The 17530-nt window shown below is 45.4% G+C and overlaps 1 protein-coding gene across 5 annotated transcripts in view; it reads right to left on the bottom strand.

Moving 5' to 3' along the window:
• Positions 1–1078: 1078 nt before the first annotated feature.
• Positions 1079–17530, bottom strand: part of Tbc1d14 (TBC1 domain family member 14) — a 92721-nt gene continuing 76269 nt past the window's right edge. For 4 of the 5 annotated variants that reach the window (XM_055623934.1, XM_055623937.1, XM_055623935.1 and 1 more), the window contains 5 exons: positions 17036–17107; positions 16233–16361; positions 13620–13729; positions 5338–5596; positions 1079–3534 (listed from right to left, as the gene is read on the bottom strand). In XM_055623934.1, coding sequence (XP_055479909.1) covers positions 3469–3534; positions 5338–5596; positions 13620–13729; positions 16233–16361; positions 17036–17107 — 636 coding nt within the window. In that variant the 3' untranslated portion in view covers positions 1079–3468. The remainder of the gene's footprint in view (positions 3535–5337; positions 5597–13619; positions 13730–16232; positions 16362–17035; positions 17108–17530) is intronic. The other variant, XM_055623936.1, reaches the window with a different exon arrangement.

Raw genomic sequence — 17530 nt, forward strand, 5'->3', positions numbered from 1 at the left:
TCATTTCCATTCAAGTCCAAGCACTTCCAAGTCCTGATGAGGTCTCATCTAAGAACTGGTTTTAGGCTGTAAGGTTGCCCTCTGCTGGGCAGGCCCTATATCTTGTCCACCTGAAAGCTCTGCTCAAGGTTCAGTGATGTCACTTTACTTCTGCTGCTGACCACTAGTTCCTCCCCTCTTCAGACAGGCTCACGATGGGTAGGGTTTCTGAATGCTGGCCCCACATTGAAGGCATCCAGCAATACACTGGAAGTACTGGAGGTATGAGGAATCTAGGCCACACCCAGCCCTGTGCTTGGGCTCCAAAAGGCGCAAAGGAAGTATGACATCTCCAGAAGGCATTCACAAGCCAGCTCTTCTTTCAGGGGTGGTATGGATGCCAGCTCTGCTACCAATCTGCTGTGGGAGCCTCAGCAAGCATTTTATATCATATTCTTCTAAGGTGTAGCTACAGCAGCCAGCCCAGACCTCAGTAACTCCACAGTCTATCACCTCACCTCACCACCTGCAAAGTTCAGTGGCTTGGAGAATGAAGCCATTGATTTAGAGGGGAAGTGGGCCCTGTGTTTGTCCCTGCTGAAGGCTTTCACATACTACTAAGCAATCTCCCAGCAGTCTTAGGAGGCTTGGAAGTGACAGCAGTAGGAATCTGAAAGGAGACTGACATATACAAGCATTTGTCCCGTCTGGTTCCAAGTAGCTTATGGACCCGACTACACACACAGCCACTTTCCTAAGTGGCTCACAGGAAGGAGCTCAACCCTCCACCTCCAGGTTTAAAGTTCCAGAGTGTGAAGAACACTTGGCTCAGCAGCTAGAACAGAATAAATAAATGTGGTTACTTGCTCTCATGGGAACACAGACTTATGATGGGGAGGTCAGGGTGGCAGGCTTCAGGAAGTGTAGCACAGCTGGGCTCCCCAGCAATTTAGAGAGGACAGCTGACCAGTGGAATCCCCTGAGGAGAGTAACTGCCCTGCTTTGTGTCTCACAAACCCTGAGTACATTTTAAAATACTTGCTGCTACACTTCAAAGCAAGAATGTCAGCTTTAAACCAAAGTACACAGTGAACAAAAGTAACAATTTTGCATGACTTTATTTTAATAAAACCACATATTTACAATTCAAAAAGTCCTAGTTTGATACACTTTACTAAACAAAATTAAAGATTAACTTTACAAGCAATTAAAACATGATATGTAGCAAGTGTTACCAGGAGTTTCCTATTGGCAAACTGTTTAAAAAGTCACAAACTGAGCAGTTAGAAGTACCTTTGAAGAGAGCACTGCTCCTGAGGTGACAGGAAGCCTCTCCTGCAAGCTCCCTCTAGAGTGCCAGCTGCCCAGCACCCTCAAGTTTGGTACTGAAAGTCAATGGCAAGTGAGGTGGGAGGTGCAGACCTCTGCAGGGTCACTTTCCAGTTTGCCAAAACAGGAGTATGAGAGACACCCTCAAAGTAGAGGAACTTGGAATTGTATAGCCTCTAAGGAGGGCACATCAGGCTCACACAAGTCCCAAACAGGCTATGAAAACTTGTTTGGAATAGAGATGCAGTCAGTGTTCAGCTGGCATGGAGTCTTGTTTGAGAACTTCATGCATGTCCACAGATTTATGTCAAACAAGAAAAGTTAAGAGCTGGGTTGTGAACACAGAATTCCACATTCACAACAAAGTGCCCAAGTCCCCTTGTCACAACACTTTGTGTGACTTAAGGAATGTCTTTATGTACACTAAGAAAATATATACATCTTGAGAGAACAGATGCCCATGTTGTAGAAGAAAACTAAATACATATGCAAAGGACAGCAGACAAGGCTGGGTAGTCCGCTTCTCATGGCCAGCTGGGCCTGGGCTACATTCAGTATCTGATGTCAAGAATGGCTGGGTCTGGAGGCCACTGGATGGCTGGTGAAGACATCCTCCTCCAGGAGGTCAGACATCAGCCTTTCACACTAAGGCAGAGAGCTGTATGGAGGATGCTCTGTAGCCTCCCTAGAGAAGCCACAAGACTACAAATGAGACTCCAGGAGAAAAGAGAAAGAGGTGGGATGGGTGAACAGCATGAATATGACAGCCTGCTGATACACTGCACTATCACCAACAGGTATAGCAGATGAAGGGAACCCATGCAAACACATTGCAAGTCTCCCTGCCACATGCTACAGTCAGTCAAGGACTCCCCAATGGCTATCAGAAACTAGAACAATAGAAAGGGTGATTTCTGGGAGTGGTAGGTATGGCTGCAGAGGGCTGTGGATTATAGACCACACAGGCATGTGCTGGAAAATATATTCTCAACCCTGGCCTACCTGTACCCTAATGAACCAGAGTGCCAGTGGAGGTAACCAGTTTCCACAGATACTAGACTGTCCTACTTTATGCAAAAACTGTTTCTGTGAGTCTGGATAATCAAATTTCTTATGCAAAGTTCTCAAGTCAAGGAAAAGTTAGAACAACAACCTCACCAATGAGCTGAGAGAAATCAGCTGGACCAGGGAAGGGCTCCTAACACTGAGAATCTGGAAGACTGCCTTACTCTTCGGTCCTCAAAGCAGGGTGTGAAGCTTATCTTCTAAATCCAGTTGGGGACAGGAGAGAATCACTGGTACTTAGAATGAATGCCACTACTCAGGTGACAAAGGCAAAAAGGGACATTCAGCTAAAGCAAGGAAACCATCTCCTTACTCAATGGTGTTTTCAGAGGATGCTATGCCCAGCCTCCCCAGGAACAAGCAGGTAAGAGAGGGTCAAACTTTGCAGACCCTTCCTACCTTTCTTTATAGGACCTGTCTTTATCCCTTCTCAGCATGTGGCTCCCCTGCTCCAACCACCATGGTTCCCAAGATGCAATGAGTGCTACTTTGGAAAGTGGGATCTAATGTGAACTTTTTAGCTTTCTTGCTATCAGGTGTCAAGGCAACAGGGTCAAATGTCAACACAAAGGTCAAGTGGATTTTCAGGAGCCTATAAGCAACTACCCTACAAGAACCCATCTTTCTCACACTGTCCTTGGTAGGGAGATTTAAAAATACCCTTCATCTCTGGAAAGATTATCTCAGTAACTAAATAAGTAATCCCTTTCTTATCCAACATATGAGCCAGTAACAGCTCTGAGGTCTCCTAATAACCTTTCTCATGCATCTTGACTAAGAAAAATTGTAATGTATCTTCCAGTAGTTGGCATAATAGCATCACAATTTAATTAGCTGCAGCTGGAATTAAGGATCAAGGAGACAGCCTGCTTTTTTCTTGAACCCACATGGAAAATGAAGGGGCTAGCCATGACCAATGCCAGTGCATGGGTCCACTGAGATGCTTAAGGCTAAGCCTGGATGTGATTCCTTAAGAGCTGTTTTGTTTTAAGGCCAACTCCAGCATCAGAAGTCCGACATGGAAAGAGCCCCTGTTCTTCCCAGGCTTAAGTCTGAAGCTCTACTTTAATGACAAGTGCGAGTTACCCCTGAGCCTCAGTGTCTGAGAGATGGGCTTCCTTTCTCCATTTCCCGGCTGTCTTTCTGCAGCGCGGACAGCACCTAGAATCACAGAGAAGACAGCTATGGTTACACCCACAGGCCACACTGACATGAGAATCTCATAGGAACAGCAGAAAAACAGCAGCCATCCAACAGTCCCCACCCCCAAATGCCTTCCTGCTAGCTCCTGAACACAGTATTGAGGCACAGGCTTCCCAAAGGGCACTAAAAGACCATCTTCTCCATGTTGCACCTACAGCTGGTCCCTTTCACCAAGAGGTTGGCCAGAGGTTTTGAGGTAATTGTTCCTTCCTCCGCTCTCCCAGCTCTTGGTTGGCATCTTTAAAAAGCATCCTGCTGCACTGTTGCCTGATAGCAGCAGTGAGAGCCAAAGGCCCTGTTGCTGAGCACCCACTACACGCCAAGCAGAGCATTCTTAGGACACAGGGAGCCCATCACCTTCGAGCCAACATCCCATCTACAGTCAGAAAAGTCAGTGGCTCCCGTGAGGGACCTGAACGTTTGTCAAATACACCTAAAGGCCATCCAACTTCAAAACCATGGGATTCTTAATAGCACAGGACTTACCTTGCAGCACAAGTGAAGCAGAAACCTATTAAATGGGTTTCAAGTAAATTGCACAAAAGGAGCAACAGCAGACAAAAGTACCCTTCACCTTCAAAAGGACAGGATTGCAAACCAAGCCTAAGTAGTCTTGTTTTGAAAAGCTTGCACTACCATAAACTCAAACAGGGAGTTGAAAAGGATGTGCATGACCCTGTGAGAGCTGAGCTGCATGAACCCACCAGTGCCCACCATCGTCAGATCATCTGCTACCACTAACCCACTAATGAGAAAATGTTTCACGCAAATAGCCCATGACCTAGCTTTAACCTAGTCCCTAAAACACATGGAGCAAAGCCTGAACTGAATCCTTCCTTCTGCATGTTGTTCATGTGCAGGGTAAGGCATGAGCCCTTCTATCTATGGAAGCAACACACAAGAGCAGCGGCTGTGGCTGTGTGAGCAGGAAGTCAGGGAAGGACAGTCTGCCTCTGAGGAAAAGCCTGCCTTTTCCACCTGGATTCAAAAAGCCACTATAAGCAATAGGCTAGAAGATCCTAAAAATCCTCACACAATCTCCTACACAGTTTTCAAAGGGATTCTCCTTAGCTTCAGGCTCTGTTTCCACTATCTTAAAATTCTCAGTAACTTTAGAGCCACAGCCCCATTTTTCTATTCACACTTATCAGTCAGAGAAAGGCTCTCCTCTGCCCTTGGATTGCTGATGACAGCACAGTCAGTCCTACTCCTACATGACCTGAGCACACCTTTTTAATTGCTTTGCTGAACTATAATTCGTGGGCAATTCACCCACATAAAGCATGCAAGTAAGTGGGTGGGTTTCAAGATCTTCAAACATATGTGCAAACCTCACCAAAAGTCAACCTTAAAACATTTTCATCTCCTCAAAAAATGCTGTTGAGACAGCACTTGCCATCAGACCTGAAGACCTGAGTTCAGTCCTGGGACTCACACAGTGGAAGGAAAGAACCAATTCCTGTGAGTCATCTGTTGATCTACACACTCGTTGTGGCACAGGCACTGTCCCTCCCTCATACAGTCATACACAGAAAATAATGTTTAAAACAAGTTAAGGGAGGAGGGGAGCTTTCTGATTAAGACGTGACCTAGAAGTACTGACACTACAGAATGGGGGCAGTCTTCCTATGCACAATCAGAAACCCAGATATGAGCCAGGCCATGTACCTCCATCCTGAGCACCATTTCCAAAAGCCTGTAAAAATGCTCACTGAGCAGCTCATTGCTTCAGCCTCACAGCTGTGCCACATACTCGCTTACCTGTGCCCACTTCTTGTTCCGGCTCTGCATCTGGACTGTGGAAATGGCTGCGAACACTTCATCTGCTGGCAGGTCCTCAGGCAGCCTGGTCAGAAACTGGGCACTGTGGATGAAGTCCATCCTGGTCAGGATATCCTCGAATAACTTGAGGATGCCCAGAGCTGTGCGGAAGAGAAATTCTTCCCCATCTCGACAGAACACATCCCAGATGCGGCAGGCCAAGTCCAAGGGCAGGGACTTACTATACAAGGTGAAGATCCTGGGGAGAGATAGAGCTTTCAGGTTGGGGATGGCATAAAACATGTACAACACCATGCCTTTTACACAGTGTGGAAGACACTGGCCTGCGTTCACTTTGAATGCCAATTTACATTTTACACAAAACAGCGCTGTCAGTGTCCATGTCTTATCAAACAGCACAGAGTTTCTGAATCGTGGATACTGAATAACTCCTACTTGTAGCAGATGTCTATCAATCACCTACTATGTGCTTGCTAAGACAGGTGCTGCATACTGAAGCTATACCTCAGTGGAGCTTGGACTAGGGAATAAAAACAGGGAGAACAGTCATTCTCCTATTAGGGGTGAGCAAATTAGCAAGGTGTCAATTTTTCTGTTGTCATCAGCCCAGTCCCTGGGCTCACTGGCCAGCTTGGCCAGTCTAATGGATAAACTCCAGATCAATGAGAAACCCTGTCTTTAAAAACAAGTTGAATGGGTCCTGAGGAATGACCCCTGGAGCTGACCTCTCACCCACACAGTATATGCACTCATACACAAATGATAATCACAGCCCAAACTACCTAACCACTATGTCCCAGGTCAAGCACTTCTAACCTTGGTTGTGCCTGTGTTACTAGCTAGATGCAGAGCATGTACTCTGTTAGTTATAAAGTGAGAAATCTGGGTATGGTGGCACACATGTGTAAAATGAGAACAGAGACACCTAAGCCGCACCTCCCCCCACACAGGCACCAATCTACATACAGGAACCATGTCTCCTGTCTCCTCAAAGACTGACAGGGCCAACAAGAGCCACAGAAAGGATTTCCCCCCATATTTTTCATCAAAATCCATGAAGTAAGCTTGATTCTTTTTCTTTTCTCACATAGGATAAAACATATTTGCATGTGGATCTCTATCAACTCCTTTAGGCAGGGTATGAGCCAGCACCAGAAGTAGTAAGGTCACGTCTTCCTGGAGATGGCTGTGAACCCATCCCTTCTGATTCTAAATAACTCAGGACAGGCATCTCTTCTTTTTGTCTAAGATTCATTTTTAACATTTTAAATTATGTGTGTATGTTTAGGTATGTGCAAGTGAGTATAGGTACCTGTGTAAGCCAGAGGCTTTGGGTCTCCTTGTTGCTGGAGTTACAAGTGGCCATGAGCCACCTGATATGGGTGCTGGGAACCAAACTTGGGTCCTCTGGAAGAGTAGTATGTACTCTTAACCACTAAGCCATCTCTCCAGACCCCTGGGCATCTTTAAAAAGAAAAAAAAAAAAAAAAGTAGACCGGGATGGCCTCAAACTTGCCACCCTCCTGTGGCAAAGTGCTAGGTCATAAAATAGTTTCTTGAAGCCTGCTGTATGCTAGTTGCTGCTCACAGGTGATGAAGATACAAAGCACTGAACAGACAGACAACTCAGGAGCAGAAAGGACAAACACACAGTGGAGTGTAAGGATAAAAAGGGATTGTCAGAAGGTTTTGCACTATGATGCAGACATAGATGGCTGAATGCATGTGAATGCTCTTCTCCATCAGGTGATCAGGAAAGAACACACCGCTGAGGAGAGGCACTTCCATCCACCCTGAAGAGGAAACAGGTGACCAGGAGAGGAGCTCCAGGGATACTCCCACACCTGTGGCAGAGTTCATGACAACTATATGTGAGGGCAGCATGATCATGAATCATGCCAGTGGATGGGGCAAACCAGGTACTGGAGAAAGGCTGTCTGGGGAAGAACACAGACCCAAAATGAGCAGGGCCTGCTAGGTTGTTCTACAGGCTTTGGACTTTATCCTGAGTGAACTGGCGAAGATACAGGTTGGACAGATGACCCCAGACAGCTACTGTCATAAATTTGGGCATGGACCAAAGAAGGTACAGGGGAGCTAGCCCAAATCAGATATGACCTGAGCAGTTGTGAGGAAGCAAAGAGAAACTCAAAATATCAGAGGTCACCAGCTGAGCCACCCAAAGAATGAAACTATCACTTTGTAACTCTGCGTTTGACACATTACGTGCTGAAAGTCGAATTCAAGTGATATATGTATTGACTGGCAGTTCAAAGGAAAGTTCTGTGCCAGTTACACAGCTGTGTGAATAGTCTGTGTAGAAAGCACCAAATCAAGAAAAGACCACCAGGATCAGAAAGTGAAGCTATCAAACTGCTCCCAGCCTGCACTGCACACAGAAAATTCTTCCTGACCTCACTGTTAGTACCTACCATTTGTTCTATATGACAGCACAATGATTAAGGCTTAGAATTTTACCTTTATATTTATGTGTCTTTTAAATAAAATCTTTCTTGTCTCATCCCTCCTCATCCAAGTCTCAGCCCTGGTGACTTTTCTTAGGAGGCTGTTTTCTAACCCTCATGGTCAGAAAAGGATATGTAAGTCTTACTGTTTGTTGTTTTGTTTGGGGACATTTTGTTTTGTCTTGTTTGGGCTTAAATATGGGTATCTATTTTCACACAATCCGGTGTCTTGCGAATCAGGTGTAAGCAGGGGTGCCCAGCTTCTTTTGAGGCCTGTCCCTCGGCTTGTCTGCTCCTCCCTGTGTCTTCACAAGGTCACAACCAAGTGTTTCTTGTCAATGGGCACACTGAACCTCATGCATCTTTTCCCTATATGTCATCCAGAGTAGCTATTGTTCTCTCAGAGACAGTACAGCACTGGCAAGGAGGAGCTCTGTCATTATTAATCCTGAGTGATTTCTCTGTGCCTTGCAGACCATCACATCTTCAGGACCTGTGACTCCAGCAGACATCTTAATAACATGCTTCCAAAGCCCCTATGCTTAGGTCAGGGCCCATCTACAGCCATAAAAGCATGGGCTCCCTCTCTTGTCCTCTGCTCTTGGCTACATGGGCCTCTAATACTGAGACCTTCAGTTCTCAGCTGTCCCTTCATACTCTCTTCTCTCAGCTCATGTGCTTGGAGGTGGTGCCTCCAATCTCTTCTCTCTCCTTTATTACCAGGAATTTACAAATGCTTAGCTACATTTCAAACCACATTGAGTCTCAAAAGTTACTCTAAAGGAGCTGGAGAGCACCCCCATGAGCCCTCTGACTCAGCCATGGTTAAGAGTTGATGCCAGGATGTCCTTGGTCCTGCAGAAATAGATGGAATAGGAGGGCTGATATATGTACATAGCCATGCCCTGAACTGGATCCCAAATTCACATCCTCTCTATAAGGTTCTATCCTGCTCCCAGCCAGTGATTATGTACAGAAGTAGGGTGGACAGTCAAGTCCCTTGGCCTTCCCAGAACCTTCTGGTGCTCTTACCATAGTGAGAAGACAGACTTCAAGTAGAAATGTTCCTTTGCTCCCTCCCGGACGCCACTGCAAATACTGAACTGCACAAGCAAGGCTCTTTCAGGGCTGAGTCCAACTACTGCAAAGCAATGCATTTCTGTGCTGCTGCACCAGTACCATGGGCTTTCACGATAGCAACACCAGAACTGTGAGCATCCATTTCTCCATAACACATGTGAACAGAAGGTATAATCTTTCCTGTTGAGATTTCACAATTTCCACAACCTATTTTTATCTAGCCATGCCTAATCTCTTCTCTAAGTTTTTATTAGGTTAGATATGAAAAGGACCAAAGCTCCTGGGAGAAGTGTGGAAGGAGTGCAGGCCCCTTCCACATCAGCTGGTGCTCCAGGACAGGCCCCCAAGGGTCCTTACAGAGAGACCCTGGGCTATCTGTGAGACTGCAAACAGTGACCCAGGGGTACCCTTGCTCTTCCATGGGGCATACCTCCTTACTACAACCCTGAAGGAGGCAGTCTTATCTCTACTTCACAAATGTTGATACTGGAAACAAAGGGCATGGTAGGAAACTTGATCACAGCTTAGGGTGGGGAAAATGTCACCTAACAGTCATGACCACTGCGAACCTATGGCTGAAGACATATCTGGCACTAACTTTTGGCTGTGTCCAACTTCCTCAACCTTACTGGTTCCTAGAAATGAGCCTTTCATCTGACACTGGTTCAGGAACACCCTCAGCTGATGACCTACCAAGGTTCCCCATGTTTCTAAGAAATGTAGGCACAGATAGAACAGAAGTGCTGGTTAAGAACTCTCAGGCCTGAGGCAGCCAACTCCCAGTGTAGACTTGCAGGTCAGCAAAGCCAAAGTGGCCACCTAGACTCAGCTCAAATTCAGGAACTGAGTCCAGAAACACTCATGGTCTTAAGAGTAGTAGGAAGGATTCTGCTGTCTGCAGTCCTACCTCTGGTCCAGCACCTAAGAGGTGATGGTAAGCCCTGTACTCAAACAGGTTGTATGTCACAACTACTAGAGTTTCCACTCCCTTCAACCATACTCAAAGCCCCAGTTAGCCAACACATTTCCAGAGGGTGCTGGAGGGTTCTCTCTTTAGAGAACTCTGACTACAACATGGTACCTACCCTCATTCTGTTCTGGGGCAGATCCATAACCCAGAATCTGAGATACATGGATGAACTTTGTACAGAATGCAATGGAAAACCAAATCACGGACAGCCACTTCCTTGAACCTGCCCCACCAAGAGAAAACCAGATAGCTGTTCATCTCAAGGTGTCATCATATATGGAGCACTCTGCTAGGTCTTTTGATTAGCTTAAGGGTATTGTTACAAAACCCACTCGCATTCCCAAATAACTCTGCTGCTGGATAGCTCTCCCCATAGCATCTGGATCCTTGAGAGTCACAGAATTCAAAATTCCATAGGAGCTGGGCAGTGGTGGCACATGCCTTTAATCCCAGCACTTGGGAGGCAGAGGCAGGTGGATCTTCATAAGTTCGAGGCCAGCCTGGCCTATAGTTAGTTCCAGGATAACCTTGTCTCAGGAGAGAAAAAATAAAAAGAAAAAAGAAAAGAAGAAATGAAAAAAACCAACCAAACAAACACACAACTCTACAGGAAAATTAACAGGCTCTTGCTCTGATCTTCACATCTACAGCAGAGAGGCAGACTATCCATAGCTAAACAAAAGCCCTTACCAGCTTTCTTTGTGAAGCTCTGTCCTGCAGGGTTAGAAGGGGAGGAGCCTGTGCAGCAAGACAAGTGGACAAATGGCGTTAGGCCACTGGCACCTGAAGGAACCCTTGAGAAAAGAAATGCCCTTGTCCTGCTTAGGACTTGAGCCAAGGAAGGGACCAGGCTTTGAGGATATGAAAGTGAACCATGAGGCTCTGAGAGGAACTGCAAAAAAAACAAAAAACAAAAAACAAAAAAACAAATAAGACACCTTGAGTGTATGAGTGGTGCTGGAGGAGAGTGGACAGCAGAGCACCAGGCGTCTGCAGCCATCTCTGAGTGCCCATGGAGCCACACAGAAGAGGAGGGAGCTGACACACTCACTTGACCCCTGAGGCCAGATACTTCTCATATAATGTGTGCAGTGTGCAGGGCACAGTCACAATAAAGGCAGGCAAAGTAATTTTGAGAGTAGGTGTGGCTTAAAAAGGTGCCAGGACACAATTGGAGAAAGGTCCTAGAGTCAAATTAAACAACACACACACACACACACACACACACACACACTAGCGGGTGGCACTGGGTGAGAAAGCTGCAGGGACAAAGCAATGAGTATTTTTTGTATAGTTGCCTCTAGTGACTAGAGCTTCCCCTGACCATCATCACTCATTGAGAGCCAGCCAGGCTTACTGCAGACAATTAGTAAACACAGTAAGGATAATCAGGAGAAGGCACTCCCTGAACTTGGCTCAGCTGTAGCCAGCATTTTCAGAGCCTTCCTGTGTGCCTAGCCCTGTGCCAGGACTGGACACACAGCTGGCATCCTTCTTGGCCCTTACTCCAGAATGCAGCATCACATCAGGAACATGGCATACTGAAGGCCCTCAGGGAAGCACAGTACTCAGAAGGCCTCAGGCATCAACCACATAAGGGCATGAAGGTCTCAGAAGCAAAATCCAGCAGTTTCCTTTCCTTGTGGACACGCTGGACTCACAGCCCTGAAAGCTGGGACAAGAACAAACAAAGCTGCCCTTCAGGCCATGACTTTCAGGACACAGCCAGCCATTATGAGAGTAGACCATCATCCACAGAACAGAACATTACAGAACACTCTCCACATTGTCATGGTGGTTCTGCTTCATGGAGCCTCTGTCCCCAAACACATGAGTTAATGTTCTACTGGGTTACCACATAACATGTAGCATTTTACAAGCCAAGGTTAAAAAAAAAAAAAAAAAAAAAAAAAGATTTGAACCCCCCAGCACAGAATCTAAGATTCCTGTGGAAGGCTTCCATAAGACCAGACAGATGTCTGCTTCCCAACGATCTCTTGTTCTAGGCTCTGAGTCAGGGAAATTCAAGGGTTCAGGTTGACAGTTAAATATAGATGGTGAAATTAGGAATGACAAGAGCCTCTTGTGTACTCAAAATGTTCATAGAGGAGAGGGAAAAAAAATATATGTTAAACAGATACCTTTTAAAATGTATCCCAAACATTTATATGTAGGACAGACATATAGGACACCTGAGCATCCCCAATGGTGGCCAGTCCAAGCCTGGGGTTTGCAATCTATAGGAACCTCAGCTCCAGTGGCTTCTGCTATAAGCCTACCCTCAACAGAACCCAGAACAGCTACCACATTTCAGAGAGAAGCAACACAATGGATATCTGACACTCATTCCCAAAGATACAGACAGGTTTGCTCTATCAAGTGGTTTGGCCTGGGCATGGACAGTACTTAGATTTATCTTCTAGAAGTTCCCTTGCCTCCCGAAGAAAGTGAGGGAAAACCCAAACCAGCCAGCTGTCTCTCCAGAGTGGCTGAGTAGCCCACTTCCCTCTCTATGAGTTAGTGGTGCAGTCCAGGGACATCTCTCCCCCAAAGAGCCCTTTTCCAAGACAGAGTAGTCAACCTGAAATGCCCTGAATATCCAATGATCACATCTTCGCAGGAGCACAGTTAGAGAGGTTCCCTGGCCCTTTCAGATCATAATGCAATATGTCACATCTGGTTGGGACATAGAGTTCTTGAGGAACACTATTCCACCACATGACAACTTTACTCTACAGCACTCAGGTTTCCGGGCCTCTCACCTGTCCCTCAGCCTGGTACACTTCAGGGTGACAGCCACCCTCTCCACATGACCATAACTACTTCTGTAAAAAGATATAACTGATCAACTGCTCCAGCTCATAATTCTGAAGGCTCCTACTTAAAGGTCGCAGGAAACTTCTAGTCTCCAATAGGCCCCTCAAAATCCTCATGCTCAAAGTCAAATCTGTACCCTCTGTGTTTTAGGTATCGGCTGCTAACACCATCAGTCCCTCATTTAGCACCATCACCAACACCATGATCCCCTGGCAAGTCCACAACATATTCCTAGGACCTCCCCATGACTCCTCTCCCTAATTTCCACCAGCCCCTGCTTTCCTTCACTTGAGCTCTCACCCAGGAGCTCCTGCCTCCTAAGTTCCTTCAAGCTGACTTTTACAGCCCACAGCCAGACCCCTAAAACCCAAATGTTCTGGCTCCCAAACTCCCAAGCCTTATACTTGGCTTTTGACAATCCTCCCCAATACCACCAGCTTAGCTGCTATGCTCTGACTTATTCTGAGGCCCCACATGCTGCTCCCCACACTCCTATCACCTTAAGTTGAGGTCCACCGCCCCCTCCCTCCCCTTCTACCTTAGTCTCTGCTGCTGGGCAGTGCAGTGTCCAAAGTTCTGAGGCCCACATGCTGCTTCTCCCTGCCATACTTGCTCAAGCCACCATATTACATCAGTGGACTTCTAGTAAAAGATCTATTAAAGACTTGTTGCCCAGAGACATCTCAGTTAATGGATTGGTCAATAGCACTTTAAAAACAGATAGGTCTAAGACCCTGCCTACTAAGGGAGTCTAGAAGGCCAGGCATGACAAAGAGCCTAGAGAATTAAACAATAGGACTTCAAAACAGAGGGGAACTGGGAAGCAGAACAAGAAAACTCAGCTGAGTCCTCCAAGAAGTCATCAGTGACAACAGGAAAATGGGCAAGGGATGAGAAATGCTCTGGAAACCAGGAAAACTGAATCTTACCAATCGATTAGGTAGATGTCTGCAGTTAAGTTGTTTTTCTTGAAATGCGCAAACAATTTCGGCAAGTTTTCTTCAAAGAATACCTCAAATGCAGCAAAGTAAGTCAACATCTAGGAGACAATGTTAAATACACTAGTAAACTAGTCGTCAGCATGACTTTCCAATCCACAAGAGTCAAAAGCTTTATATACTTAGAATATAGTAATTATTATCCAGATAACATGCAGGTAAGACTGTCTCTAAACTTCCCACAGCAGCTCTGTTCACATCTTATCATTTCTTCACACTGAAATCAGAGCAGGTACTAAACTTGCCATACAGGGGCAAAATACTGGTACATGGCAGAGCTGGGACTGGAACCATGGCCTATAATACTATGAAGGTTGCAGGTGCATCGTGTGAGGTGCCTGGGAATGCAAAGCTGCCTGCTGCGCATGCCTAGCATATCCAGAGGGAGAGACAAGACAAGAATCTGAGAGAAGGGCAACACAGCTCCAGCTTAAATATATAGGCCTTGACCACAACAGATGAAGACACTACGAGAAGAAAGCAGCAACAGGCCAGGTTCTTACAAGCTTTGTAAGAAAAGAAAGAAAGCAGAGTTGGGGGAGAGACAGTATAAAGCAATCAGTAAGAAGAAAGAAGAGCTCCTGCTGGATGGAAGCCACCACATCTGGGGAAGGTGAGTCTGCTTCACTGATTGTGCACCAGGTGCAGAGGTAGAACACAAGCCTGACTTCTTTCACTCATTTCCATGAAGGGACTACATTGTAGAGCACAGGGACATGAGGCAACATCTAGAGACACTTGTGGGAAAGGGTGGCATTAGTGTGTTCAGGCCTCTAATGAGCAGGAACCCCCACAGCAGTCATCTTGACTTAAAGGTCACCAGTGCTGTCCAGAGCAAATGTCCCACTCAACACTACAATGCTGTGTCTCCCTTTCTTCAATTCCATATTTAAGAGACAAATCTGGGATCTTCAGAATTAGCAGAGACAGGTACCATTTTACTATACACAAAATGGGAAAATTTAAGCTTGGCATAGTGGCACAGACCTATAAGCCTAGCAGTCAGGAGGCTGAGACAATAGTCTCATGCATTCAAGGCCAGCTGGGTTATCAGGTAAAACGTTGCTCCAAAACAAACAAAGAAATTAAATTGATATCCAGGACTACTTTCTAGGACCAATGCATAGGCAATATGAAGTCAGTATGTTAGTAGCAATAATCTATTCAATGGTGAGAATCTTTCGTAAAGATTTCACTCATTTTCTTGGACAGAAAAGGTCTTATCTGCTTTTGAAAGAAGTCCCTGTAACTGCTCTGTGAAGAAAACTCAGACAACACAGAAGCACTACATGCCACGCCTCTGATACACCCCGTACCCCAGCAGCTAGGAGGCTATGGCAGGGGACCAGGAGTTTGGTCTACACATTAAGACCTGGCCTCAAAATACTTAACAAAACAATGACAAAAATACAAATTCATCAAGTACCTGGTTTTGAGGTACCTGGTTTTCCTGCTATTACAGGAAGTGACTGCTGTACAAAATCTATTTCATACTCCTCACACAGCCCTGTGTCACTGCCACACTGGGGGTCTGACAGATTCACTTACTACCTCATTTCCCCTTAACTCATTTTAAACCCTTCTGAGAGTTACAATTATAAATAATTATGTAATAACAATCTCTATGCATAATGCTTTGTTCACAATTATAACTTTTCTCAGAATCAGTTCTTACAAGAACTTTGAACCAAAGCCACTCTCAGCTACGGAAATGGAATACCAAATAATCTTCCTGAATGACCATAGTTGACATTTTCCTAACAGCCAGAGTGAGCAGCAGCTTCAGAACAAAGACACTTGGGACTCTGAAGACATTTAAGGAAGAAGTGGTCACCTGACATGTATCAGATAGTTGAGGTCTTGACGGATGAGTGGAAATGACGAGAAAAATCAATGCAACACCAACCTAAAAGCTGATGGATTAGTGCGTTTTCTTCCAGTAAGAACAAGGTTTAGGAGTTGGAGTGGAATCAAACCTCAGCTCTCCCATGTACCAGATATGTCTTGGACAAACCACTTTCCTCCTCAGTCTGTTCCCACATCTAGACTATGCAGGTGATGCAGCTGTATGTGGGGGTCTCTTAAAGACAATCTACACAGCACTCTAAACCACTGTTGAAGTGAGGGAGCATGGTCTGGAGCATACCTCCTTTCTCCTGCGTACGTGTTCCACAGAGCAGAGACCCACTGTAATACACTGTGAGCAGCAGCATACATCAACCCTCGGGTACTCTACTCAACAGAGTTAAGGAGGACACTGCTTTTACATCTCCCTAACCCAAAGAGCATATGCTTGCACAGAAATCGCCTTCAACCCTCATTTAAAGAGTACAGTGTTTCAGACACCTCTCTAGGAGAATGTATTAATTTGTTCATACAAAGGACGATGCCCATATGTTTCCACACTAAGTTCAAGTGTTCTTCTCATTACAAATACCCATTATAAAAGGAATATGCATTTCCTGCCTTAAAAAGACAGAATGATTGGGTAATTCTTGCTGCATAAAGATGTGGTACTGGGAGACATACACAGGGCATACTCACAAGGCCATGGTCCACTCGGAAAAATGCCATTTGACAAGGTTTATTCAAAAGATTAGAAAAAGCAATAAAGGCATCTGCAGTATCTAGGTTCAAGATCAACACTGCAGCTATAAAGGACATGCCCTGAACCTGAGAAAGGAGAGAAAGGTTATGTTAACTAATGTGGCCACAAAGGTTAGAGCAGTTTTTATTAAGAGAAACCAAAACACCTTCCCACTATTAAAAAAAAACAACCCACACAGCCACCCATCCACCACCTAAATAAACCCCGTCAGACCAGATCCACCCTCCTCAGAGCCACGGCTCTGCCCATCAGCCACCTGCTCTCTCCTCCATCCCCTACTCCCTCGTAATGGAAAACCATAAGCCAATCCCACCTTAGGGTTTTTGGCATCTGAACTATTGCCCTCTGGTATGTGCCATGCTGGGTGTGGTGCTGTGGTCACACATATGAACTTAGCAGGCTTAAATAAGGCCATACACACATACACACACTTATCTGTTGAGCCACAGAAACAGTGGCAGCACACTTTTGAAAAGTGGTTATTGGTAAAGCCTTTTCTACTTAATATCAGGGGTAAATCACATGCAAAAAGTAAACATCACATCTAATTAAAATATGATGAATGCCATAGAGCAGCCATGTCAGAGCAATTTGTCCAAAGAAACTGAATCAACTTATTTATCTCAAGATTTTTTATACTCCTCAAAAAGCCACAATGGCATTCAATATAAAAGATAGGCAATGTTTTGATTTTCTTTATAGATGACAACATCATAAAAAACTGGAAAGCATCACTTACATAACCCACATCCGGCCGGTAACAAGTATAAGCGCCCAAAATACTGTGCAACATGTCATGATATGGACCACCCTAAAAGGATTGACACACCAAAATCAACACATGTGTAAGTACTGTTAGTCTTAGAATAGCATCTAATACCATTGCTGCTACTTTTGCCACTGTCACCCTGCGACACACAGGAGGGACTTTGCTGAGTACTATGCTGGCAGCTCTAGATGCATTATGCAAATAATAAATGAGCTAGTAACTTACTGTTAATGAGGAAGCCTGCAATTCTGTCTATGAAGCTGCTCTGGAAAGGCTGAAGGGTCAGCTGTGAGCAGGAACCTCGTAAAATGCCCTTCCTTTATTTGGCTCCTGTTCCATTCCAAGCTCAGTTGGTGAGCCAGGTGGCCAGGACTCCACAGAGCAAGTGACAGGGCTATTGAGACTCAGTCTTGTACCCACAAGTATGGTCCTTCCTGCCTCCCTTCTCCTGCCCATCAATCTTTG

This window comes from Psammomys obesus, unplaced genomic scaffold (assembly GCF_907164565.1).
Source record: "Psammomys obesus unplaced genomic scaffold, mPsaObe1.curated_primary_1811, whole genome shotgun sequence".
Classification (NCBI taxonomy): domain Eukaryota; kingdom Metazoa; phylum Chordata; class Mammalia; order Rodentia; family Muridae; genus Psammomys; species Psammomys obesus.